This window comes from Zootoca vivipara, chromosome 16 (genome assembly GCF_963506605.1).
Source record: "Zootoca vivipara chromosome 16, rZooViv1.1, whole genome shotgun sequence".
Lineage (NCBI taxonomy): Eukaryota > Metazoa > Chordata > Lepidosauria > Squamata > Lacertidae > Zootoca > Zootoca vivipara.
This window is the reverse complement of record NC_083291.1, coordinates 33,024,199-33,051,746: the sequence shown is the minus strand read 5'-3', so window position 1 is coordinate 33,051,746 and position 27,548 is coordinate 33,024,199. Positions and strand designations below refer to the sequence as shown.

General features: G+C 46.0%; 1 protein-coding gene across 1 annotated transcript; it reads left to right on the top strand.

The window, feature by feature from the left end:
* The first annotated feature begins 14,269 nt into the window (after positions 1–14,269).
* Positions 14,270–26,645, top strand: ACP5 (acid phosphatase 5, tartrate resistant). Its single transcript, XM_035097265.2, has 5 exons — positions 14,270–14,598; positions 17,309–17,563; positions 19,290–19,417; positions 22,357–22,702; positions 24,665–26,645. Exons 2-5 carry the CDS (start codon positions 17,309–17,311, stop codon positions 24,905–24,907), a joined length of 972 nt encoding a protein of 323 aa, XP_034953156.1. The 5' UTR covers positions 14,270–14,598; the 3' UTR covers positions 24,908–26,645.
* Positions 26,646–27,548: the final 903 nt, after the last annotated feature.

Here is a 27,548-nt window from a genome sequence, read left to right as displayed (position 1 = left end):
AACATTCTGCCTCCTCGCAGTGGAGGCTCAGGACCGCAATATCTCAAGGACCACCTCTTTCCATATGAACCTACCCGGACCCTGAGATCATCTTCTGAGGCCCTCCTTCGTGTGCCCCCTCCTTGAGAGGTGCAGAGGGTGGCAACACAAGAACGGGGCCTTCTCTGCAGTGGCTCCCCATCTGTGAAATGCTCTCCCCAGGGAAGTTTGCCTGGTGCCTTCATTATACACCTTTAGGCACCAGGCAAAAACATTCCTTTTTAACTAGGCCTTTGGTTGATCCGATTGACATCCTATGCCCTTTTAAAATGTGCTTTTGGGTTGTTGTTTTTATTTTTGTTATGTATTTTGTGGTTTTATATCTTGATTTTATTCTGTGAGCCGCCCTGAGACCCCTGGGTACAAATTCTAATAATAATAATAATAATAATAATAATAATAATAATAATAATAATAGATAGTTTTGCTGTAATGGGGAGAGTAGCCTTTTGGATAGTCTCTGTCTGTGTATGTGTGTTTTCCTGTTCACCACTTTCTCCTTGTCCTTCTTCAACAGGACAGGTGTGCAGTGCAGTCCCGAACTGAAGGACTATAGCACAAAAAGCTTGCAGTAAAGAAGGAAAAAGAAAATATTCGTGAAATGAAGTGGTGGGAGGTTAGATATGAGGAAAGAGGGTTTTGTATTCCTGCCGGGCTTTTCCAGTCTTGATTGGTTTTATGAGTTTTCAAAGGATGCACCAATGGCGGAGTTCGGAGAGCCTCCCTTGCACACCACACTAATCCAAACAAAGGCTTTGTATGAATGAGCTAAGATGCACGCAGTTAGAAAAGAGGGGCAACCTATCTCCTCCTTGCTGCTCCACCACCCAAAGTTAAGCCTGCGATGGGGCATCTCTTTGGCCAACGGACCTAATTATTGTTTACATCAGAGAGGGGGAAGGATTGTCCTCACCCAACACATATGATCCGTTTGGTCTCATCCCCACCAAAACTCACCTGGGATCTGAGTGCAAAGAATTACCAGCTCTGAAGTAAACAGCATTTACTCGCTTTAATGTGTGTCCAGGAATAGCAGTAGAACATATAAGACTCTTAAACTTTCGATTGTGGGTTTGAGCCCCACATTGCACAAAAGATTCCTGCATTGCAGGGGAGCTTGGACTAGATGACACTCAGGTTCCCTTGTAATTCTATGTTTAGTTATCGTCTCATATGGGACCTTCGTTTGCATACAGAGCAATAAACCAGAATTCTACTCCCTAGACAATCCACCAGAGGGCAGTGGTGCTTCTCCCTCAATAGCTTCACAGCTAATACAATTCCTATTACAGTGGAGCCTCGGTTTATGAACACCTCGGTCTATGAATTTTCGGTTTACGAACGCCGCGGACCCATCTGGAACAGATTAATTCACTTTCCATTACTTTCAATGGGAGAGTTCGCTTCACTTTATGAACGCTTCAGTTTATCAACAGACTTCCGAAACCAATGACACCCATGCTTCAGGTTAAGTACGCTTCAGGTTGAGTACTCCGCGGACCCGTCTGGAACGGATTAATCCACTTTCCATTACTTTCAGTGGAAAAGTTCGCTTCAGTTTATGAACACTTCAGTTTCTGAACAGACTTCCAGAACCAATTGTGTTCATAAACCGAAGTACCACTGTACTGTAGTTAGGAATGGGAGACAAACTTGGGTTAGCAGTTGCTTTCTGTATTTCCGGGAAATATAATTTTTATAAGCATCAGACTTCCACCGGCCCAAATTCTTGATCCTATTGACTGACAGCCCCAATACGAAATGTGGCAGCCCCAATACGAAAAGAGTGAGGAGCATAATTAGCAGCCGAAAAGCCACAGGCTGCTATTACCTTCCGCATCACCCTGGCGAACTGATGCCTTGCCAAAGGGAGCCCATTTTCATGCTTTTACAATGGGCCATCCCCAGGAGGTCTAAGGGCCAAATATCTAGCCACATGCTTTACGGGACAAGGGCCCGCCCGGCCAGTAGCGGGCAAGCAAATGTCAGTGCCTCTACCCCACTGATCGGTTTTTGAACTTCTAATGGTAAGGGTTAATTCAGACTGGGACAAGCATGCGTCCCTGTAGAAACAAGCCCCTGGAACCCCCGGACTTCAAAATTTCCAGGACTACCTCACCTACCCTTAATGCTCCAAAAAATGCCATGGAAAAGGCTGCAGAGAAGAGCCTCGCCTCATATGATGCGCAACTTCGAGCGCATCTTGGTCAACAAATCGAACGTAACAGGCTGCCTAGGTGGAGTTTGAGGAGCTCATAGCCTACCCCAGCCCTCCAAAGCCTTACGTATGACAAACTTGGCACAGGGATCTCTATTGAAAAAAGATTTGCTTATCATATGTGGTGGGAATGCGAAAAAGTTAAAGAATTTTGGGAAATGATATATAATGAACTGAAAAAGATTTTTAAATATACTTTCCCCAAAAAACCAGAAGCATTTTTGTTAGGAATAATAGGACAAGAGATTACAAAGGAGGACAATATATTATTCTTGTATGCAACAACCGCGGCTAGGACATTGTTAGCCCAAAAATGGAAAACTCAGGATTTACCGACGATTGAAGAGTGGCAGACAAAAATGATAGACTATGCAGAATTAGCGAGACTGACTAGCAGGATTCGGAACCAGGGGGAAACAAGGTTCCAAAGAGACTGGAGTAAATTTGTGGACTATATGGAAAAGAACTGTAGAAGTTTAAAGACACTTGCAGGACTGAAATAAATCCTACAAACTGATATTAAATTAGAAGTAAAAAGGAACTGCGAGATAAGATCTGAATAGAAAACCAAATGAGGCGGAGCACTGTTTATGAGAGTTTGGGAGAGAATTGTTTAAAAAGATGGATGTATGTGTGATTATGTTTCTTTGTTTAATGTTTTTTAATGTGTTTTAATTGGAAAATTTAATAAATTGCTTTTAAAAAAGAAAAAGAAAAAAGATTTGCTGAAAAATGAAATGGCGGACGCCTGAATTCTAATAGTTTTTGCAGCCCGCCCCAATTGAAAAAGGTGCGGCAGGTACTGGGAAATAGAGGGACGTGACCCTACCTCACCAGATAAGGACTGACAGCGAACATTTTAAAAATCAGACTAGGCTGTGATGACAGCACATGAGAGAGAGAGAGGCATGACACACATTTAAATGCTGACCTACTATTTAAAATTGAGCAGCCAACCCCTAGTTTGCACAGCACTAGAATCAGCCCTGGAAGCTGGAACATGTGACGCAATAATAAAGAGAGACGGACTAAGCAGATTAGGTTGCTTTCATCAGTGGCTATCCATACCTATCAAGGATTAGTGTTCCGGGTCAAAGCTGCAACTTGAGTCCTGAGAGCTCTCAAATTAAGCGTTGGGTCAACTTCAGATGCTGGCAGCCAGTCCCGTGCTTGTAGACATATTGCAGTGACAGGACTTGAGTTTACAGCCAGCAAACTGTTGCCGTTTTGGGGAAGCAAGCAAGCAAAAATGATCGCATGAGTTTCTAACATCTAGGAAATATGGATGTGCCGTATCTGAAACCTCTTTTCCCGCTGCAATAAATAAATGGTTTTGAAGTAACGCGCTACGTGTTCCAATATGCTAGCAAGTGCAGAAATGAGTTTTGGAAGGAAGTCCGTCGGTTGCTGAATTGCACCGAGGTCTTTGCGCAACGATCACGATGCAAACCAACAGAGACCTGTGCTGCTATAGGACTTGTGCTAAAAGCCTTTTTGTCAAGATTGGGGGGTGGGACCATCCTTTCCCTCCCACCATCCGTATAGGACAGAGCTTGTAAGTTCCACCCACTCCCCCATCTTTTTATGTTGCCACTACTCATTCCAGCCAGCCTAAGCTGGGGCAAATGAGGTCCCCCGCAAACTTGCTATTTATTTAACCAAAATAGGAAAACTGCCAGCTAAACTTCCAGTCTCTGGTGATCTAAACAACCAGGCCATTTTCCCTTCCTTATCTCCCATTTACTTTAAACCATCTTCAAATATCTAAATGGCTGTCACATGCAAGACGGAGCAAGTTTGTTTTCTCCTGCTTCGGAGAGTGGGACCCAAAACAATGGATTCAAATTACCAGAAAGGAGATTCCAACTAAACAGTAAGAGCTGTGGAATGGACTCCCTTGGAGGATGGTGGAGGTTTTTAAGCGGAGGTTGGGTGGCCTTCCGTCATGGATTCCTGCATCGTAGGGGGTTGGACTAGATGATTCTCGGTGTCCCGTCCAATTCTACGATTCTATGATTCTATAACCCAGACGCCGCAGGCAGCATGGAAGAAACTCTGTCCTTTGAGTAGTACAGGAATCAGGGCTGTCTTAAGCATATGTGGTGCCGGGTTGCAAAGATCCGCCCAGCACACACACACACACCGGTTGCCCAGTCCCAGGCACGCAGGAGGGCGGAGCCGGCTGGCCGCCTCAGCATCTCGCTGGCTTGGTTGCCCCCGAACTCACGGCACAGAGCTGCCCGCAGCCAAAGAGCCTGCCACAGCGCTCTAACCAATGGGTGGGCTCTTCCCCGGATTCAACTCTCAGGCCTGGCACCCCTGAGAGCCTGGTGCCCGGGTGCCCTGCACCCCTACCGCCTATGTGTAAGACGGCCCTGACAGGAATCCTCTCAATCTGAGAGGCAAATTAATTAAGCTGTATTGAGAAAGAATATAAGGAGGGGAAATACGTAGGTGAATAATAGTGAATAAAATAAAATAAAACAGTTTACTGGTATACGTAAATCCAAATTTATCACTCCTAACATGGGGAGTACACAGAAACTCCCAGGAGAAGCGGATCACTCCAGTATTCCTTGGAGCCTCTTAAGGCAGTCAGGAAGAAGCAGGAGGGAACATATTCCATGTTTTCATGGTGTCTGATCAAGAGGGCTATGAGTGACAGCTAAGAGTGGGTGGGTGTGAGAGTATGTGGGTCTGCTTGGGAAAGGCGCAGCTTTCCAAGGAAAAAGGCTGGTGGATGCTGGAAATCATCCCAAGAAGCTGAGCAGAAGGGCATTTTTTGGAAAGAAGTCCCAGCAAAGGAGGAATGGATACAAAAATTTAGGGAATATGCAGAAATGGCGAAACATACCGGAAGAATAAGAAATCAAGATAACAAACATTTTTATAAAAGAATGGAAATGGTTTGTTGAATATTTACAGATCAACTGTAAACAAATAAGAACATTGTCAGGATTATCGTAATAACCTGCAGTTTCATAAGAGTGTATATTTAAATAAGATGAATAAATGAGCAAATTAACTTAATTTGGATATGCAGAAGATAGTAAGAATAAATTTAAGGAACCGCAGGAAGAGGGGGAAGGAAGTCAAGTTTTGAAATGTCAGTATGATTGTGAAATGTATAAACCTGAAAAGTATAAATTAAAAACTTAAAAAGAAGCAGCAGCAGCAGCAGCAGCAGTAGAGCAATGGGATGGATATACAAGCTAATCCTTGACAGTCCTGTGGATTTAAAGAGCTTTGTTAGTAATCGACATGGAGGGATTCATGAAATAGTATCTAGTTATTCCAGCTAAGTGCACAAGAGGCGTAAACAGTGGGGTAAGTCAGCCTGGCCTGTTATTGTGCATTTGGCAGTAATTCACAGAAATCAGAAGGAGACACTGTTCATAGCTGCCAAGTTATCCCTTTTTTAAAGGGATTTTCCCTTATGCTGAATAGGCTTCCTCGCGAGAAAAGGGAAAACTTGGCAGCTATGCACTGTTCCCTATATGGAGATAAGGGCTACCACTTTTTAACTCCTGTTAAAGGCGTAGGAGCAGAGGCCAATAAAAGAAGTTGGCCACCTTGGAGCAATGGAAGGTGTTGGTGCAATGACAGCTGAATTTTGCAGTACCCATTGTAGCTACAAGAGGGCCATGTTATTGCTTGCTTGATCTGCATCCCAGGCTTCCACCAATGAGCTCGACATTTACGACATTTACCGTTTTGGTTTTCAGATGCTGCAACACTTACCTGGAAGTAAACCCAGACATAGCCAGATTTCCTCCCAAGTAAACACGGGTAGGATATAACACCAAGTCATGTGGCTAAGATACATATTGCTTTCATTCATGACTGCATACATACCGTACTTTACACCCCTTTTATTGGATTTTCAGCCAATCTCATCCTTTCACCAGTCTTCCTGTGGCACAGGATTGACCCCCATGTAAAGTTTTAGTGTGGCACAGAAGCAGTTTTGCCTCTCCTGGTGCTGGCCTCTAAAGGCAAGGGAGACAGGGAGTGATCTAATGACATAACACAGATTAGGCACAAGCACATAATGATTTTGCCCCAAGGCCATTCAATGAGCTTGATGCCTGTCCAGGGATTTTAAACTGCAGAACAGATCAACACTTCTTTCTACTTTCATCCCAGACATTTATGAAACAGTGGCCTCTTGTTATTATTTAATTATTGTAATTATCTTTCCTGGAAAATCTACATAGACTGACGTCTCCAAGGCAGTTACATTTTCTACCTGTCTTTTAATTATTATTATTTTTTACAGTAATTCTTATAGAAGGAAGAATTAGTGTTTCTTAACTGGTTTTAAGGCTTCAATCACAGCCATGCTTCCTTGGATATTAGTCCCAAGTGAATAGAACTTACTTCTGAGTCTTGATCAAAGAACTTCAATAGGATTTGCTGCTCAACTCTATCCAAGTCCACACAGAAGTAAGTCCTGTTGAATTCAGTGGGACTTACTCCCAGGTAGGTGGGGTTAGGACTGCAACCTTGGATCAAGCTGGTACGCTACCCTTAACTCTGCCTTGTGACATGAAATAATGAGATTATGCCAATCCAATCAGCCATTCCTTGTCTGGCCACTGGAGACGGGCAGAACCATGTAATTCTTCAAAAGACATGTTGTTTGCAGTCCAAAACTTTCCACCACTAACCTTGTCTACCCCACCAAATATTCCAGAATCCCCCAGTGCCACTAGCACTTCTGGAGGCTTTCATGGAATCATAGAATTGTAGAGTTGGAAGGGACCCCAAGGGTCATCTAGTCCAACCCCCTGTGGTGCAGGTCGCACAACTAAAGCATCCATGACAGAGGCCCATCTGTCCCACGGTCAAACAGCTCTTACTTATTCCCGATGTTTAGTCGGAATCTTGTTTATTGTAACTTGGATCCATTGCTTCGGGTCCTAACCTCCAGAGCAGAAGAAAACAACTTTGCTCCATCTTCCATGTGACGGCCTTTGAGATATTTGGAGATATTTGAAGATCACTATCATAGCTCCTCTCTGTCTCCTCTTTTAGAATAGAATAGAAGAATAGAATAAATCTTTATTGTCATTGTCCCCTTGCGGGAACAACGAAATTTCTCGGTTGCTGTATCAACTCAGATAAGACACTCCAATATTTTGGTTATAACCAAATAAATAAAATAAAATGACTTCAAAGCCCAGAATTTCCATTTAAAGCCAAAATTGCTCTAGGAAAGAAACTGTTCTTGAGACGGCTCGTTCTCGCCTTCATTGTTCTGTATCTCCATCCCGATGGCAGGAGCTCAAAGAAACGATGACCAGGATGCGATGAATCTCTTGATATGTCTAGTGCCTTCCTATGGCACCTGACGGAATAGATATATTCTAACGTAGAGAACTCCCTCAACCATTCCTCATAAGGCCTGGTTTTCAGACCCTTGATCATCTTGATCACCCTCCTTTGAACACATTCCAGCTTGTCAATATCCTTCTTAAATTGTGGTGCCCAGAACAGGACGCGGTATTCCAGATGTGGTCTGACCAAGGCAGAATAGAGAGGCACCATTCCTTCACTCGCTCTGGACACAATACATCTGTTGATGCAGTCCAGAATAGCATTAGCTTTTTTTTGCCTCTGCATCACACTGTTGACTCATATGTTTGTGGTCTACTAAGACCCCCAGATCCTTTTCACATGTACTGTTTGCAAGCCAGGTGTCCGCCATCTTATACTTGTGCAACTGGTTTTGAGGCACAGTATGTTCATTCACGCTGGTTGTGTCCCTCCTTTCTGCACACCCAAGGCAATCTGAGAAGTAGCAGACTCTTCCTCCAGAATTCTTATTTTGCTGTTCCTGTTCCTTTAACAGCAAAATGAAAGCAGCTGAATCTGTCAGGTGATTACACTTTGAAGAGATTGGCCTGATGGTTCTTGCATATCAGTCTCCTGATAAAAACACAGAAGGAGGCCTAGACTTTTCTATGCTGGCTTTTCTTCCATGCCACCCTTCCATGCTTCTATCATGCTTCAAAGGATTCAGAGAGCACAATTTCACCACTGCCATCCATGTGTGTGCTTTAAGTGCAGAGTTGCAGTTCTGCTCTAAGTCACAGATTCTGCATGTGGCAGCAGAAAGTCGTATTTATTCTGGATTAACTTGTCAGGAATAAAAGTGTGACCTTGTACCAGATGCACGCCACGTCTTCAGGAGGCCTAGTTTCGCTGGAAAGGTTCTTGCTCCGTGATTCAGTACTTCCAAGTCACAGAGTCAGCTCCACAAGATTCTGTTAGGAATGGAAATTCATGAGGCGGCCAGAGGGTGGGGGTGGGTCCTTAAAAGGGGAAGAGCATTGAATGCAATAAACAGAGAAAAGAAAAAACTAGAAATGAAATAACAGGGGCAAACTATGTAGTATATACCCAATGTTCTAAGCAAAAATCTGCTCTTATTCCCTTATGGGGTACACAAGAGCCTTATTGGGTTCTCCATCGGTCGGAGAATATATAACAGAGGCCAACCAGAGAAGTTTGAGAAGCAAAGCCTTTATTTGCTGTTGCAACAGGGTCCTTCCCCTCACGCAGGAGAACAAGGAAGGCACCCAGAACAAAAGAGAACCTCCACTTTTATCAGTTTCCCCATCACCGAGAAACGCCCCCAATACATCATTCCTACATCACAGCTATGTAATCAATACCTCACAAAAAAGGAGGGTTCAAGGTAGAAATCTGAGCACTTTTGACACCACTCCTAGTCCTCCTCTCACCCCTCCCAGGTGTGAATTCCTAAACACAAAGAGAAATTAACATTTTCATAAGAGTTGATCACTGTCTTTTGTTCAGAGGAGTCTTCCATTGTCAACGAGATACCATTGACAGGGAATTATGGCTCCCAAGTTGCTAGTCATGTGGAAATGTGTGCATATGCTGATCCTTAAGCCTTCCTTAAGGCAGGGTTGAGTCCAAGCGGGAGGGGTGAGGGTCTTTGGAGCGGAGACGGGGAAGATGGCGTTGAACAGGATTCTGGGTATTGCAGCTGTAAATTCGGTCACCCCTCTCTGTTCATTAATAATGGTATCTTGATTCTCCCCCCTATAATTTTCTATAACAGTAACCGTCACCAACCTGGTGCCCTCTAGACAGCTGTGCTTGCTGGGGCTGATGGGAGATGTAGTCCATAATATCTGGGGGGCACCAGGTTCGAAAAGGCTGGTATGCACTCTCCTTTACACATGTCTATGTGCACATATCCTTTAACATTTCTCTGATTAAAATAGGGATGTCCCATTCCATAATGATAGTTTTTACTACTTATATCCCACAAATCATACCGGGTTGCCCCAGCCACTCTAGGCAGTTTTCAACATATATAAAAACATTAAACACTTTTAAAAAAACGCTTCCCTATAGGCCTACAGGATTGCCTTCAGATGGCTCGGGGGTCGGATAACTATTTTAAATGCTATTTTGTCTAAGGAAGTGAATGGCTTTCAAACTATCCTTGGAGGGACTCTGAGGTTCTTCAGCAGTTTATTGGGAGGTTCTTCCACCACTGACCTCCCCCTGCAATGCGCAGCCACAGAGTGGTGTGGGGCATGTTCTAGAGCCTGTGCTCTGCTTGTGCAGGGCAAAGGTGAGGCCAAATAGTTTTGGGAGGCAGCACTGTGTGGTCCCTGGAGTCCTGTGCAGCATCGAAAGGGTTACCGGCAGATCAGTCCATGTGGAAAGGATTTGCTTGAAAGGTGGAAAGCGTGAAAGCGATTGACTAGTCTGTTTCATAAGATTTATAAAACAGAATCAGATAAGTGTTGGAAGCATAAAGAAGTGGAGGGAACATTCTTCCACATATGGTGGACATGTAATAAGGTAGAAGTGTATTGGGAAATGATTTATAATGAATTGAAAACGGTGTTCAAAATTACTTCCCCCAAAGAACCAGAGTCCTTTTTTTGTTGGGGATAACCCAGACTGAAATTCCCAGGTGTCAGAGAAGGTTGTTTATGTATGCAACAACTGCGGCCTGTGTTTTGCTAGCCCTAAAATTGAAAGCGAGCGAGGTCCCATTAAAGAAGATTGGCAAATTAAGTTCACAGAATATGCACAACTTGCAGATTTAACATACAGAAAAACTGAGCAAGAACATATGTATAAAGAAAAATGGAAAACATTTATTGAATATATGGAAAGTAACTGTGTACAGCTGAAAACGCTGGCAGCATTAAGATAAATTCAACAGAGTAAATAATTTTCGATGGATGTAAAAGAGGAAAGTTGATTTGAATGGTGATAGTAAAATTTGCAGGGATGTATGATATGTAAGCAGGGACGCAGGTGGTGCTGTGGGTTAAACCACAGAGCCTAGGGCTTGCTGATCAGAAGGTCGGCGGTTCGAATCCCTGCGACGGGGTGAGCTCCCGTTGCTTGGTCCCAGCTCCTGCCAACCTAGCAGTTCGAAAGCACTTCAAAGTGCAAGTAGATAAATAGGGACCGCTACAGTGGGAAGGTAAATGGTGTTTCCGTGTGCTGCTCTGGTTCGCCAGAAGCGACTTTGTCATGCTGGCCACATGACCTGGAAGTTGTACGCTGGCTCCCTTGGCCAATAATGCGAGATGAGCGCTGCAACCCCAGAGTCGGTCACGACTGGACCTAATGGTCAGGGGTCCCTTTACCTTATGATATGTAAAATGAACCATGGGAAGTGAAGAAGGGAAGTCACTGGACATTTTAAAGTTTGTAAAATGTTTATTTGAAATTGCAAAATTTTAAAAAAATTATTCTGTAGATGAAAAAGAAAATGAATGACTTGTCATAAAGTACAAACTGTCCAGCCATTCTGACAGGCATTTGGGCAGCAGAAACACTGCACAGCAACTTGGAGGAAGCCTTTGGGAGACAAAGTACCCCTCAAACACTTCCATAAAGTGCACGATCAAAATTTTTGCCATTTGGGGTGGGGTGGGGGGGGGAGAAACGGGTATTTATTTATACATTTCCAACATTTTCATACTGCCAATCAACAAAGCCCTCTGAGTGATTTACAAAAATTATAAACCTATTACTGCATACTATTTGATTGCGGCTTTGCATTTTATTGACTTGTGCAATTTTGCATAGAAATATGTCTTGGCGCCCGTGCATGTACAGAAATATATAATACTCATCAGATGCCCTCCACGAAGTTGCTTTCTTTCCCCCTCCCTCTCCCTGTATTCTCAATTTACATTATGCAGCACATGGCTGAAGCCAACAACCTTTTTTTAAAATAAAAATAAAAATCTGTTGCTATGGTTGAAAATCTTATACCTTATGAAATTGGGGGATCCTTTCATGCATGGGATTGCCTCTACATTCACAGACTGCAGAAGCAGACACGTCTATGGCTGGATTATGGGTGCTGTCAGCCAGAGAGCTATGTCCGGTCATTGACTCTCTATAATGGCAAGGAGAACTAGACTGGCCACCTTCCTACTAGTACATTCATCTTCTGGCTAATTCCATCAGGACAGGGTGATTCACCCTCCATAAGGTTATTTAGCTTCCTCCTATGCTGCCCCGCTTTTATATTATTTTTATCCACTAGGCCAGCTCACAGAATATCAGCCTTTCCAAATATACCCTGGTCTTTATTTAAGCAGCTTTCAGTGTTTCTCCAGACAAATACAGTACAACAGAACCCAGCAACATGGGCCTGGGGCACAGTTCCCAACCCTCATGGCAATATAATGGACCTCCAAGCTGGAGAGGGTGCAGAGAACACGCTAAAAGCAGGGGTAGGAAATCTCAGGTCCTAACTAGGATATTATCAAAGGTCACTCTGTTTTACAGACAGGATGCTTGCAGCAGACAGAAGTTTATTTTGCCATGCAAACTGGGCCCTGCTCCCAACAGTGGTTATGTAAGAGAGAGCTTCACGATCATGGAGTGCATATACTCAGGCGTGACGTTTCGTTTGGGGATGATGGGAATTGTAGTCCCCCCCCCCAAAAAAAAAAACACCCCAGCTGGATCCCAAGTTGGGAAACCCTGTCTAGGTGACAACAAATGGTGTTCTGTCACTTTCTTTTCAAGACCTGGAAATTTCAGCTATCAAACTGGGCTTGTCAATCTGACTCCTCACTTTTTGGGGTACTTATCATAAAGCAACAAATACGGTTGTTTGGGCTGCAGACAGTGGGGCTTGTGGTGGTGGCTGGAAGCATGTTTAGAACTTGTGGTGGTTCTAAGATGTGCTCTCCCTCTCTGTGTCCTTGCTTCCTGAAAGGGTGAGAGCTTCCTTCTCTTAAAGCATGGGTAGGCAAACTAAGGCCCAGGGGCCAGATCCAGCCCAATCGCCTTCTAAATCCGGCCTGCGGACGGTCCAGGAATCAGTGTGTTTTTACATGAGTAGAATGTGTGCTTTTATTTAAAATGCATCTCTGGGTTATTTGTGGGGCATAGAAATTCATTCGTTGTGGGTTTTTTCCCAAAATATAGCCCGCCCCCCCCCACAAGGTCTGAGGGACAGTGGACTAGCCCCCTGCTGAAAAAGTTTGCTGACCCCTGTCTTAAAGTGGCCAACACACTTTGTAGGTTAAATACCTCTAGGTAGGCCATTATAGACTTGAGATATTAGGCTCGCCCATGGGCGTAGTAGCCAGGATTTTTGCTGGGGGGGGGCAGAACCTCAGATTTGTATTGATTTGGGAGGCAACTACCCTCCTTCCCCCCCCCCCGGTTTGCCCATAGGCTCTCCTCTTCCAAAATGTGCTGCATTTTTACCCTCATACGTGATAAGAATGGTTTGATGGAAACCCATGTGCCATCTTTGGTATATTTCAAGAAGCTCCCATCTTCCTTAACCCCTTTTATTTAGAAGGCTGAGGTAGCGGAGTCTTCATCCTCCTGCATTTCCAACAATGGCCAGCCACGTATCTGAACTTATAATCAGGGCCTGAAAGCAACAGCCATGCCCTGTTGTTCATCCAGCCCCTGGTCATCAGAAGTGCATTGCGTCTGAAGTTGAGGTTCATTTAACCCAGGGGTCCCCAAACTAAGGCCCATGGGCCGGATGCGGCCCAATCACCTTCTAAATCCGGCCCGCAGACGGTCCGGGAATCTGCATGTTTTTACATGAGTAGAATGTGTCCTTTTATTTAAAATGCATCTCTGGATTATTTGTGGGGCATAGGAATTTGTTCATTTTTTTTTTCAAAATATAGTCCGGCCCCCCACAAGGTCTGAGAGACAGTGGACCGGCCCCCTGCTGAAAAAGTTTGCTGACCCCTGATTTAACCATCATGGCTTTTAGCAGGCATGTCCAAAGTCCGGCCCACCGGTTGGTTTAATCCGCCCCCCCTAAGGCAGTTCCTTCCCATGGCTCTAAAAAAAGGTCAACAACTCCGGGATAAAATAATTAAAAAGGTCAACAACCTCAATCCTAAAAAAAAAGGTCAAGAATAACTTTGGTCGGCCCTCATGCATGTTCACTTCATCAAATATGGCCCCCTTTGAAAAAAAAGTTTGGACACCCCTGGCTTATAGCCCATGGCAGCCTCTTCATTTGCCTCCCCCTTTCATATGGAAAAGGCAGCTTTTCTTTTCTCCCGGGTTCAGCCTCGCTGGCTTTTGGCTCACAACTTCGTTATGCTTTGTCGGAGCATCTTATCAGAAGTTCTAGTTACAGGTAGGTAGCCGTGTTGGTCTGAGTCAAAACAAAATAAAAAAAATTCCTTTAGTAGCACCTTAAAGACCAACTAAGTTTTTATTTTGGTATGAGGTTTCGTGTGCATGCACACTTCATGCATGCACATATCCTTAGCACATATCCTAATTGTTGGACCTTATCAGAAGGTCCAACAATTAGTCTGCCGATCTCGTTCAAACGGTGCCTTTCTTGAGTCCTTCTTAAAAAAAAAAAAAGTAAGCAAGCCTTTGTGGCATCCAAGGTGAGGAACTGCGAAAGGGTTAAAGGGCTGATCTGCAGTTTCCTTATCAGCTCTGCTGTGAAGGCAGGTTAAAGAATCTTTAACCTCCGTCTGCTAGGAGGAGGAAGTGTCACATGGCTTGGGGTGGTGTTGGGGGGGGGAGAGAGAGAGAAGTTAGTAAGTTAGTGTGGGTCATCACTTCAGCATCCGTTTCTCCATCTCACTCAGTTTTTCTGCTTCAATTTAGTCCCCTGACTGGTGCTGGAGGGAACTCCCCCCCCGCCCCAATTTCCCTTTTCCAGTTACTGATAAAATGTTCCCCGTTGCAGCGGAGGTGCTTCAGTTGTTCTCAGATGGCAGAGACTCCCCGGAGAGAGAGGATCTGAGTTAACATCCAGGACGATCGGATCCGAGCACACATAGTTTTGACAAGACGGATCTTAACAAAAACAGCAAGTAAGTTCCTCTTGTTACGAAGTCTTTCTCTTTCTCTTTCTGGTGCTTTTTCTACTTCCTTTCCTGCCTCGCTCACAGGTCGCCCCTGATCTGCGCCCCCCCCCCAACTGCTTTTCTTTCCCTCCCCCTCCCGGAGAAGAGCGCAATCGATGGATCCGTTTCAACGTTTTGCCACCGTTTGGATGCCCATGTTAATGCAACCTAAAACCACGGGCTACCCATTAGGAAAGGCACAAACAAGAGCAAATGGAAGGGATGCCAGCGTGGTTAAATCGAAGAGTCAAGGAAGCTATACAATGCAAACAAGGCTTTATTTAAGGAGTGAGTGTTTTGGGTGATGACGAGGAGGGAGCACAAGCTCTGGCAAACCCGAGTGTAAAACTGGACGGAGCAGGTCTCTGAAGAACAAAGAATTAAAGCTATGAAACTGAAGGGATGTTTAAAATTCAGCAGAAGGGAAATTAGCCAGAGCAGCACAGGGATTGTTACAGCCCTAATCCAAATCCAGGTGATGTTGACCCAGTGTGCAGCAGCTGCACACAAAAAAAAGAGAGTCTTAATTCCATGCTAGGGATCATTAGGAAAGGAATTGAAAACAAAACTGTCAATATCATAACGCCATTATTCAAATCTACCGGTATGGTGTGATCACATTTGGAATACTGTGTAGAGTTCTGGATGTTAACCGCACTGTGAAAAAGGAATGCCTGTCTTTTTTAACTCTTTTAATCACCAAACCTGGGTTTGATGTTGACATAATACTGCAAAATAGGAAAGGTAGTGGCTTTTTTTAAATAAATCCCATTATCTAGGAGATTAGCAAATGGTATAAAACCTCTTCTGTTTGGTATATCTCTCCATGCCACAGCATGGCTGTCAGCTACCATGTTTTAAGGCTGCAATCTTGTGCACACAGTTGCTGAGAGTAAGGGCGCGCTACCAGACTTCCATGCTCTTTGTCATTCATTCACATCCTGACAAATTTAAACTGTACAGTTAAAGCGGATTTGAAGCTCTTGTGAATCACACCCGCCGCTTCCCCTAAATATCAACTTTTTCCTGATAAGGAAAGTGTGATAACTCTTGATTTGATGCAACAGCCTCTAGCCGTGTCTCCCCAAACAAATCAGAGTGAATGCCTAATGGTGTCTAATCTGTAAGCAAAGGAATTGAGATGAATGCCCCTCAGGCAGGTCCACAAATTCTCAGTAGACCTGCACAGGAATGCACCATGAATGACAATAGCTTTCTAATGTAATCTTGGAGTGAGTAATGATTGTTTTTTCAGGGCAAAGTGTCATTAGATAAATATGGGTGGAATTCAACATGCTATACTTTATTAATGTTCTTATCTGCACATCCACATCCACTTGCCAGACAGAATGTCTCTCCCCACCCCACCCCACTCACACCTCAGAAATTTTTTTGGGGGAAAGTCCTGTTACACAAAGGGACCCAGGTGGCGCTGTGAGTTAAACCACAGAGCCTAGGGCTTGCTGATCAGAAGGTCAGCGGTTCGAATCCCTGTGACGGGGTGAGCTCCCGTTGCTCAGTCCCAGCTCCTGCCAACCTAGCAGTTGGAACGCACGTCAAAATGCAAGTAGATAAATAGGACAGCGGGAAGGTAAACGGCGTTTCCGTGTGCTGCTCTGGTTCGCCAGAAGTGGCTTTGTCATGCTGGCCACATGACCTGGAAGCTATACGCCGGCTCCCTCGGCCAATAATGCGAGATGAGCGCGCAACCCCAGAGTCGGTTACGACTGGACCTAATGGTCAGGGGTCCCTTTACCTTTACCTTACCTGTTACACAAACAGAAGTCCTTGTGCAGGCCTTTCACTGACGGGTTTGCTAAGTGAATTCTGCCCTTTGTATCAATAGAAAAGCATTTTCACAAGGAACATTTAAAAGGTCACTGGATTTTTGTATGTGTGTTTGTAAATATGAAAAAAACACACACACAGAGAGAGAGAGGGGGGGAGGGAGGGAGAGAAAGTATGGTATCAATTGAAAAAACAACACACTGGGTAAGGTAGGCTATCAATTTGATTTTTTTTAAATGGGTAATTGGCTGGTTAGGTACATTAGTTAGCTGGCAGGACAAAAATATTGGGTTGGTGGAGAAATAGCTCCATTTTCTATGGGTGCTTCCAGGTGGCTGTTTATTGTTGCTCAGACATGCAAGTTTTTCACAGCATCCACACAATATTGTCACATTATATTGCCAGCCCTATCTTGCCCCCCACCATTTAATCATTATTTGCCCCATGCATGGAAAATCCAGTGTTTGGGGGGACGACTGCTGCCACTGTCCTATCTGCAATATCCAAGTGACCCATTTGTAATATTAAACCCGCACCTGGAAGCATTCTATGCCTCATTAGCAATAGGTATCTAGAAATAATTTGTTGGGGGTCTACGCTGTTCTTGGCATCATTTCAAAGAACAAAAAAAAAGAAGCACAGAAGAAGTTGAAATGTTACATCCTATTGGACTCTGGTTGTTTTTAATAAGCACTGCAATTTTTCAGGAATGTTTGTTTGGAGCAAACGGGGAATAAAACTCTTTAGTAGTGAGACCAGAAAGGAGAGAAACCAGAAGGGGCTTCCTATAAAAGATAGTAGCAACGCAAGCAGATCTGTAGTTGACTTTTTCCAGGTAAACATTCTCTCTATATATCCCCATGTTGTCATCTCATTTCCTCACTTTCAGATGATGAATTTCCTCTACCTTTTGGGGCTCATCCTGGCTGCCCCGCCAAGCCTTCATGCACGCTCCTCCTTGCGCTTCATCGCTGTGGGAGACTGGGGTGGGGTGCCCAACGCGCCTTTCTACACAGCCCGCGAGGCAGCTGTGGCCAATGAGATGGGGCGTACGGCAGCTTCGCTGGGAGCAGACTTCATCTTGTCCCTTGGAGACAACTTCTACTACACTGGTGTGGAGGACGCCTACGACAAGCGCTTTCAGGTCAGGAGGTTGGGGGGGGGCAGAGAGGCTGGGGACTCCATTGGGACTCCAGGGAGTCCTGGAATAAGATAAAACTCAGAATGCTGTGGAGTTAACTTGGACACAGCACACAGCCTACACAGTCCCAAGTTGGGGGCCCTGGGGTTGAATGCCAAAATCCCCCCACAAATCCTGAATTACCTACATGAATTTATTTTGAAGTGTACCCAAGGCACCACCAGCACACTTGGCAATCCTCACTTTTTAGCAGAGGTTGGATGGCCATTTGTCTTGAATTCTTTAGCTGAGATTCTTGCATTGCAAGGGGTTGGACTGCAAAACCCTCAGGGTCCTTTCCAATTCTACAGTTCTGCGATTCTATTATTTAGAACCCGCCCTTCAGGCAAACAGGCTCCCGGGAGTGCCTTATAAGATCAATATAGCTCCTGCTTCTGCCCTTAGGCTTACAATCTAAAAGATCGACAGCACAAAAGGGGAAAGTGGAGGGGGAGGGGGAGGGGAAAGTGAAGGGGGAGGGGGGAGGGGAAAGCAAATTTCAGGGCACCACTTTTATTTCAATTTTTACTTCTTTTATTAAAACGTTTAGAGAGTGTCAGTATGAAATGTTGCTGTGGAAATGGTTACATGTTAGATAAGGAACAACTGAAAAATAAAATAAAATAAAATAAAATAAAAAAAAGATAAGGAACAACTGAAAACCACGCCATAGAAATCTTCTCTTTCTTGAATGCACACACATATTTGGGCACTATTCAAAATATCAGTATTTTGTTGTTGTTGTTGTTTAGTCGTTTAGTCGTGTCCGACTCTTCGTGACCCCATGGACCATAGCACGCCAGGCACTCCTGTCTTGCACTGCCTCCCGCAGTTTGGTCAAACTCATGTTCGTAGCTTCGAGAACACTGTCCAACCATCTTGTCCTCTGTCGTCCCCTTCTCCTAGTGCCCTCATTCTTTCCCAACATCAGGGTCTTTTCCAAGGATTCTTCTCTTCTCATGAGGTGGCCAAAGTATTGGAGCCTCAGCTTCACGATCTGTCCTTCCAGGGAGCACTCAGGGCTGATTTCCTTCAGAATGGATAGGTTTGATCTTCTAGCAGTCCATGGGACTCTCAAGAGTCTCCTCCAGCACCATAATTCAAAAGCATCAATTCTTCGGTGATCAGCCTTCTTTAGGGTCCAGCTCTCACTTCCATACATCACTACTGGGAAAACCATAGCTTTAACTATACGGACCTTTGTCGGCAAGGTGATGTCTCTGCTTTTTAAGATGCTGTCTAGGTTTGTCATTGCTTTTCTCCCAAGAAGCAGGCGTCTTTTAATTTTGTGACTGCTGTCACCATCTGCAGTGATCAAGGAGCCCAAGAAAGTAAAATCTCTTTCTCTTTCAGTATTTTACTGGAGTTTTTCAGGCGCGTGCCGTAAATTTAGGCTTGTACAAAGAGTGGCTTATAGCTTTCTGTTGCCTTAACACAACAAATCCGCGTTTTTTAAAAAAAGAGGGACTTTGTGTGGTTAAGGAAAGCAACAGGGAAATGCACTGAAAAGTGTGGGGTGGGCAAATTATTAATGGGGAGGTGCATGACCTCTGTTGTACAAGCAAAGGAAGGAAGAGAGGCATAGTCTAACCTTCAGCGTAAGCTCTCTGCAAGCAAATCCGGATGAATGCGCAATAAACAGGTTGTCTGGAGGAATCCATAAACAAAGGCTCTCCTTTTTCTGTTGCAGGAGACATTCGAGTCAGTTTTCCAGGCACCCTCATTGCGCAACTTGCCCTGGTATGTGTTGGCTGGAAACCACGACCACTCAGGGAATGTCACTGCGCAGATTGCCTATAGCAAGATCTCCAAACGTTGGTAAGACTCCACTGCTGAAAGGCCTGTGATTTGTTCTTGTTGGTCGTTAAGCTGCAGAGAGTTACCAGGTGTGGAAAAGTTAAGGGACAGATTTTGCGGGAGGAGGGGAATGTCTTCCAGTGCGCTTGTGTGAGTCTTGGGACCCCTGTTCACAGCAGAGGTACGATTTGATCTGTAGGCTTTGCAGATGACACCTTTAGCCACTAGAGAACGCCAGCTCTCTTTTCTGTATATTCTTACTTATTTTCAAGACCAATATCCAGGTGGAGAATGATAGAAAATGCCTTCAGCACTACAGATACCTGTCATTTTTGAGTCAGTAACAGCTATTGCAAAGGTTGATGAATGCAATACATCAAGGAACAATGGAACAAATAACTATTCCCTTCCAGGAGCGGTGCTAGGGCTTTATGCGCCCTAGGCAAAAACACCTCCTGGCGCCCCCCGGGCACATGCGTCATGACACATGCATCATGACGCACGCACGCACACCGCTGATGCCCCTGCGTCCCCTCCATTGGTGGGAGGAGCGCGGGCCAAGGGGGGAGCTCGGCGCCCTCCCGCCTGTGGAGGGGACGCTTTGAGCTCCTCAGCGGTGGCGGCAGCAGCAGCGCCCATAGCTGAAGGCTTCAGCTGCAGGCACTGCAGCCGCTGGGGAGCTCACAGCGTCCCCTCCGTGGGCAGGAGGGCGCTGAGCTCTTCTTTTGGCTCGCGCTCCTCCCGCCTGTGGAGGGGACGCTGGGGGCTCCTCGGCGAGTGGGCGGGCGGGGGCAGCAGCAGTGGCCATAGCTGAAGGCTTCGGCTGCGGGCGCTTGCCGCTACTACCGCCGCAGCTCGCTCGCTGCGGCCGCCGCGGGAGGACGCGTGAGCGCGTGCCTTGGGAGGGCGGCGGCGGCACGGGGGTTTTGCGGGGCAGGCTCGGCAGTGCCCCTTCCATTTTCGCGCCCTAGGCAATGGCCTAGTCCGCCTAAATGGACGCACCGGCCCTGTATGTGTGTGTGTGTGTGTGTGTATATATATATATACACTAGCAGACCATACACAGTGCATCCTCCATAATACACTTCAGCAAAACTCTACTATAAGTGGAAGGCAAAGACGATAAATAAGGCCAGGGCAACTGTTTACATGACAAGATATAGAAGGAAAATACCATACCAAAACATAAATACCGATGTCAAGCATTCCAAATTTGTATACTACAGTATGAGGGAGGATGCTGTGTATTGTCTTCCCTATTAACATAATTAATAAGAGCTCCAAGTTTAAGTAACTTTGTCTTTGAAGTGTCATGTAAAACTCTTGGTTTTGGAGTTAGTTCCTCCCTAAATGCAATATACTACACTTTGTGGTACACCAGCTCTTATTAAGCATCTTTAATATTTGTTTTTAATTTTCTGTTACAATAACAAAACAACCAACCAAGCAAAGCTGCCCTCACACCGCAGCTTCATTGATTGAAAATTTGCGCCACAGATTAAGCAATTAAAAACTTTACATAAGTGGCCATCAAACCTCTTTCCTTGAGGAAAAATCTCTCTCGGCATCAAACACCTGGACATTGCAGAGGATTCTGTGATATTGCTTACTTTATTTAATTCTTCTATCATTTCAGAGCCAATGTTTCTATAAAATGCATTCAAAGGGTAAGGTAGGGTGCTGGTCACAGGCCTTTGGGGCCTCAGTACTGAACTGGACTTACTCTGGAGTAGACAAGTATAGGATTGCTCTGTTAGTTGACTGCATAGCCCTTTAAAAAGCAGGTCACACAGCTTAGCTGAATTGTATATTGTGCTCTCATCAGAGCAACTGAGGTATTGAGTGTGTAGATTATTCTCCAGTGATATACAGAAAAGCAGAGAGAGGGAGGTATTTAAACGTTTCCTGATGGTTCCCCCCCCCAAAAAAAATCACACCCACACACCAGGCAGCTGCTTTCATACCCACGGGGGGGAAGATACTTAGGCCCACATATCTCTTTCTCTCAGAGGAGGAAAACAGTTTGAGGATATTTAATGCACAAACAGCCGGGGAGGGAGTTGGTTATTTCTTCTCCTGCCTCTATTCCCATGAAATCTGGAGCCCTGCCAGCTGCATTGCATAATTTTTGAAAAGCCAACCAGGAGTCACTTCATAGACACACACACACACACACACACACACACACACACACACACACACACACACACAAGATCGCGTCTAGTTTGGCCCAGAGTGCCTAGATAGGCGCTGCTTCTGCTTGGAGCTGTGAGGGGATCCTTGCAGGTCTTCAGGTACAAGCAGGGCCGTCTTAAGCCCATCCAGTGCCCTGGCGCTATGTCCCTCCAGAGCCCCCCTCCAGAGCCTCTCCAAGGGCCCGGGAGTGGCAAGTGGACCGCGGCAGCAGCGGGAGGCCACCTCCGAGGACTCCACGCTGCGCCTCCTTCTCGTTTCCCCCGCGCTGGGTTCCGCTCAGTCAAGCTTCGCCACCAGCGCGCGCACCGCGGGACCAGCAAGAGCTGCTTGGGCGCTGTGCGTGCGCTGGTGGCGAACCTCGACTGAGTGGAACCCAGCGCTGGGGAAACGAGAAGGAGGCGCAGCGCGGAGTCCTCTGAGAAGGAGAGAGACGCGGCACAGCCTCTCAGCTAGTGGAGCGCAGTCCTCCTGGCCAGATCGCCGGAACCCTGCACTCACTTGGCGCCCTCCAGCGTCCGGCGCCGTGGTTCTCCGCGCCACTAGCCTCTATGGCTAGGACGGGCCTGGGTACAAGTCCGGACTCAAATTAACCCCCCTTATGTTTTGATGACTGGTTAGGCCAGCCCTTGTGTGGGTCTCCCATCCCATCTCGTCCACAGAGCTTTTGTGGCTGTGGAAGCATCCCACCAAAGGCCTTGCGATATAGAAGCACCTTCTTCTCCTGCCTTTCTGACTGTTTTGCCTCCCGCTGTTTTCGCTACCAGGCATTTCCCCAAAAACTACTACAGGCTGAGGTTCAAAGTGCCCGGCACCAACGCCACAGTTTCCATTGTCATGATAGACACGGTGACTATCTGCGGCAATTCGGATGACTTCCAAAATGAGCAGCCCCTGCACCCACAGGAACTGGGCGCGGCCCGCTCCCAGATGTCCTGGCTCCGCAAACAGCTGGCCAATTCTCAGGACGACTACTTGTTGGTGGCTGGGCACTACCCAGTGTGGTCGGTGGGGAAGCACGGCCCAACCACATGCTTGGTGAAGCAACTGCAGCCGCTGCTGCTGAAATACAAGGCCACAGCCTACTTGTGCGGCCATGATCACAACCTGCAGGTAAGCCAAGGAAGAAAGAGCCCCACACCATCCTTGCTTAGAACTTTGCTCTTGCACACTTCCTGTAAAGACGATGCACCTTGTGGTAGTAGAAAGTGATACATTTGGGCCTGAGTCTTGGGCTTCCTTGGGAAGTGACTATCTCCCAGCCTCTGTTTCCCGTCTGTAAAATGGGAAAGAATAATGAGCTTGCTGCAGGAATGAGTGAGAAAATAAATGCTAAAAGAGCCACGAGTGCTATTGAAAAGAGCAAGAAGGAAGTTCTTACTTCATTACCTGTGACTGTTGGGGTATTGCTCCTGGTTTACGGCCCTTCCCCCTTGTCACGGTCCGGTTGGCGGGCGATTGAAGCCCTGACTGAGGAGGTCAGGACCAGAGGCAAGATGGTGATGTAGAAGCAGGAACAGGTGCAGGGCTGAGGGTCCAGCAGCAGGCAGTCACAGGGTCAAGGAGCAAGGCAGAGGCGAAGGTCTGGGAGTCAAGGAGCAAGGCGTCGGCAAGGCAAAGGTCCAAGGGTCGAGGATCAAGGCGTCGGCAAGGCAAGGGTCCAAGGAGCGAGAGGCCAGAGGCAACCAGGCAGGGGTAGCGTTGCTGTGGCAAAGAGCTGAAGGGAAATGCTGAGCTTTTATCCCTCCCAGCTCCTGCCACCAGGTGCAGTGAGGTATCAAGTGGCCTCACCTGAGTGGCCACTCCTTGCTTCTCCAGCACAAGCTGAGGCAGGCCCCAGTCCTGCAAAGCACTACAGGCCCCAGAGCCTGACTCCTGCCCATACTCCTGACACCCCTCCATCCAGTTTCTGCCTCATAATGCTATCCCAACACCTGCCTTTTGCTTTTTGTTGCACAGTGGGAGAGCTGGTAGAAGTGGGGAAGCAGGTGGGCTCCTTCGCTAAGTTCCCATCCCATGTTTCGTGTCTCTTCTCTTCACCAGCAGTTCCCTTTGACCACTGACCCTTGTGTGCCATGTGTGCATCTCCTGCTGCCCCCTGACATACCCTTTCCTCAACCTCTCCCGTCTTTTCCGTTGCTTTCCTTCTCCCAACTTCTCTCCTCTCCTCTGGAGAGAAATTGTGGCATTTGATGGTCTGTGTAGAACGGAGTGCTAAACATAAAAATGTGGCCCTACAGCTCTATCGTCCTATCTGGTAGCCTACCTTGAATATACTTTGTAATCATTATCTTTGATTGATTGATTGAAATCCTATGCCGTTTTTCATTCAAATGAATCCCAAAGCAGCTTACAAACAATAAATAACAATAACAAAATAGAACATAATAGAACATCACAAGCACAACATAAATCATATAAGATCATTAAAACTATTATGGCCCACTGCATTTCCTTCATGGAGCAACACTGACTATGCTCATTCAGCATAGGACGCAGGTGGCGCTGTGGTCTAAACCACTGAGCCTCTTGGGCTTGCCGATTGGAAGGTCGGCAGTTTGAATCCCCACGATGGGGTGAGGTCCCATTGCTCTGTCCCAGCTCCTGCCAAACTAGCAGTTCGAAAGCATTCCAGTGCAGGTAGATAAATAGGTACCACTGCAGCGGGAAGGTAAACGCCGTTTCCATGCGCTCTGACTTCCGTCACGGTGTCCTGTTGGGCCACAAGTGGTTTAGTCATGCTGGTCACATGACCTGGAAAGCTGTCTGGAGAAACGCTGGCTCCTTCAGCCTGAAAGTGAGATGAGCGCCGGCAACCCCCTAGTCGCCACTGACTGGACTTAACCGTCCAGGGGTCCTTTACCTTTTTAAAAACAAAACAAAACATGAGCTTCCCACAATCGTTCCATTGGCTGGAAGTTGTATCCATGTCTCTTAAATCAAAGTCTGTCACATATGTTTTCCCCAGGTGCATTGGCGGGGGGATAGCTAAGCAACAACACGATGGCTTGAGACACCCAAGTTATGCGGCGGTAATACTGGTTTGAGCCTGTTCCTCTCTCTTTCTCCCAACAGTACCTGCAGGACAAAACTGGCTTGGGCTATGTGCTAAGTGGAGCGGGGAACTTCATGGACGATTCCAAGCAACACCTTCACGAGGTCCCTGCCGGCTACCTGCGCTTCTTCTATGGCCACGCCTCTTCTCAGGGGGGCTTTGCCTACATTGAGATTAATGGCAAAGAGATGAGCATTACCTACATTGAGGGCAAAGGCAAGTCTCTCTACAAGACCTCGCTGCCCAGGCGGAGACGTTTCTGAAGATGAGACATCAGTCTGCATTGGCCTTGTAGTCAATGTCCCGGCTTGTAGGCCTCTCTGATACACACAAACGCAGCACTCCTTCCTCCTAGGGCTGAGCACTGGCATTTGTGGGGAGTGTAGCCATCGAGAGAGCTCTAACACCTCCTGTTTGTGAGGGACTCCTACTCTTCTGCACACCTCAAAAGACCCACCTATACGAAACCGGTCGTGGGTATGTAGTTCTACCTTCCTCCCATTAGAACCTCCTCTTCTGCATCAAAAGCATGCCTCTCTGAATCCTCATATATGGCTCATGCCCAGATATTGATAACATACCCGATCCAGAGTGATCACTGGTCCAGCTTAATCGCCACCTGGCTGGTGGCTGCTACGAGCCTTTGAGTAGTAAACTCCGTAGGTGTTAAATTTTCGGCATTTCAAAATTTGCAAGCCTTAGCGGGCAAGGGTCAGAGATCTGCTCAGCTTAAATGAAATGCATACCCTTGCTCCTGGCCTTTGTCTCCACTGTAGGATGAGGCCTCCATGCAGTCCTGCTATGCCCATTGCTGCTTCCCGGAGGGCAAAATGAGAAAGGAAGAATTTAGAATTGCCACTTAACCCACCCCACCCCCACAGCCTTCACAAGCTGCCTATCACACAAACACATGAGAGGTGGAAGAGCCAGACAACACTGAGTAGTCATAATTCGTTCCTCTCCTAGTACAAAAGAAGAAAAAGCAGGGACTGCTCCCTCACTTACTATATAGCCTATTCCTGCAGCATGGTGTCTGTAGTTGCCGTGAGCTTTCAGAATTATCTCAAAGAAGAATGAACTTTTGCCTACTTAAGATCACCATTCTGAAACTATCTGCTGGCTCATCTGTTTCAGGTGCAAACAGTGGGACTTGGCTACTGTTTAGGGTTGGGGATGAAAAATGACTTTGCTCTGTCTGAGCAGCACCCAGGGAAGCCGGGAAGTGTTTGGATGCAGAGGACATTTGGGTCTTTCCCCTTTTAACTTTTCAGGTACATGATTCTCCTCTATGCACCTCTTATGTAGAAATTCTGCACCACACAGGCAAGGCCTTGCATCTAGAGCAGGCATCCCCAAACTTCGGCCCTCCAGATGTTTTGGACTACAATTCCCATCTCCCCAGACCACTGGTCCTGTTAGCTAGGGATCATGGGAGTTGTAGGCCACAACATCTGGAGGGCTGCAGTTTGGGGATGCCTGATCTAGAGTTTCCCTCCTGTTGACAAACAGCTCCTGTAGATCAGGAGATGGGCGATTAGGAAAGCGGGGGTATGCAGAGCACCCAGACTTAAGGTCCTCACTTTAGTAATTTTATTGCCCAGCCCCATGTCTTTTCAAGACAGTGGACTTAATGATTCATCCTATCCTGGTGAAACAACACTCTTCAAATGAAGAAGGCCTGGTATTGCTGTGTGCCAAAGGAAGAGGAGCTCCTCCTGCCTTCTAAACAGATTGGCTATCGGATGATAAGTCCCTTCCTTTCTGGATTTTACTTCTGACTCTTCTGTTTTGTATTTGATTCTGCTCCAAACATTAGTCGCTGTTATGCATTTTGAAGTCATTCGCTTGCCAGGATGTTTATCTGCATGATCAATGATTCTGTGCAACCAGGATCCAGTTTTATTCTGTATATGGGCTCCTTAGGTTTGGCTGAAGAAAAGAAAAAATAGAATCTTCTAATGTTTTCTTCTGACTAGCTTTTCAATAAATTACTTTTTAATACTTTTGGCTTTCCCCCCACCAAACTGAATTTCAGTAGGGCCTTTGTGAAGAACAGTTTGCATCCCTAAGTTGTTGTTTTTTAAAAAAAGGTCAGAGTTGTTAATTCCAGATCTACTGGAAAACAGATGCCCCCCCCCCAATATCCTTTCACAGAGAAACCAGGACTCTCAGGGCCAGCCCTACCATTAGGCAAAGTGAGGCAAGTACCTCAGGCATCAGATGCTGGGGGGGGGGCAGCAGTAGCAGGGGAAGGTTATTTCAGTTTTAAAATATGGCAGTATATAAAAGATGAATGGAGTATGTGAATGGAGTACAAAACATGCATGGGGTGAGGTACCATGACCTAATATTTCACTGCTAACATATAATAAAAGAAATGTCGTGCCACATAATCACATTTCTTTTACTAGGCATAACCAGGGAAACGTCAATACGTGGCAGACGTCTTCCCTCACAACAGGGAGTTAAGCCTTTCTCCTCATTCCTTTATCTCTGCTTTTATACAAACCATGTCTACCCTTTCTGTTTCCAAGGACATAAACCAAAAGGAAAACTGTTATTTTACATTTAAGCCGAATACTGGTGCCGAGAGACAATGGCTTCAGTGCAGGTGGGGGACTGAACAGGTCGTAATTTGGCCTTTTAAATCTTGAGTTTAAACAGACTAAAAAAAACTGAAGGTTTTCATTTCTGGCACGCACTAGGCTAACAGCTTCATTTCTTCTTCACGAGCAGGATATATTTTTCTTCAGTCATGAACATTCAGCTTTCATATTTATCACGACATTCCAGACAGAACGAGGCCTGTTAGACACAAATTCACAAAAACGAATTCCAAAAGGGGGAGACACATTATTTTGCTACAGCAACCCCCCCCCCCCCGGTTCTGTGGCACCTTAGAAT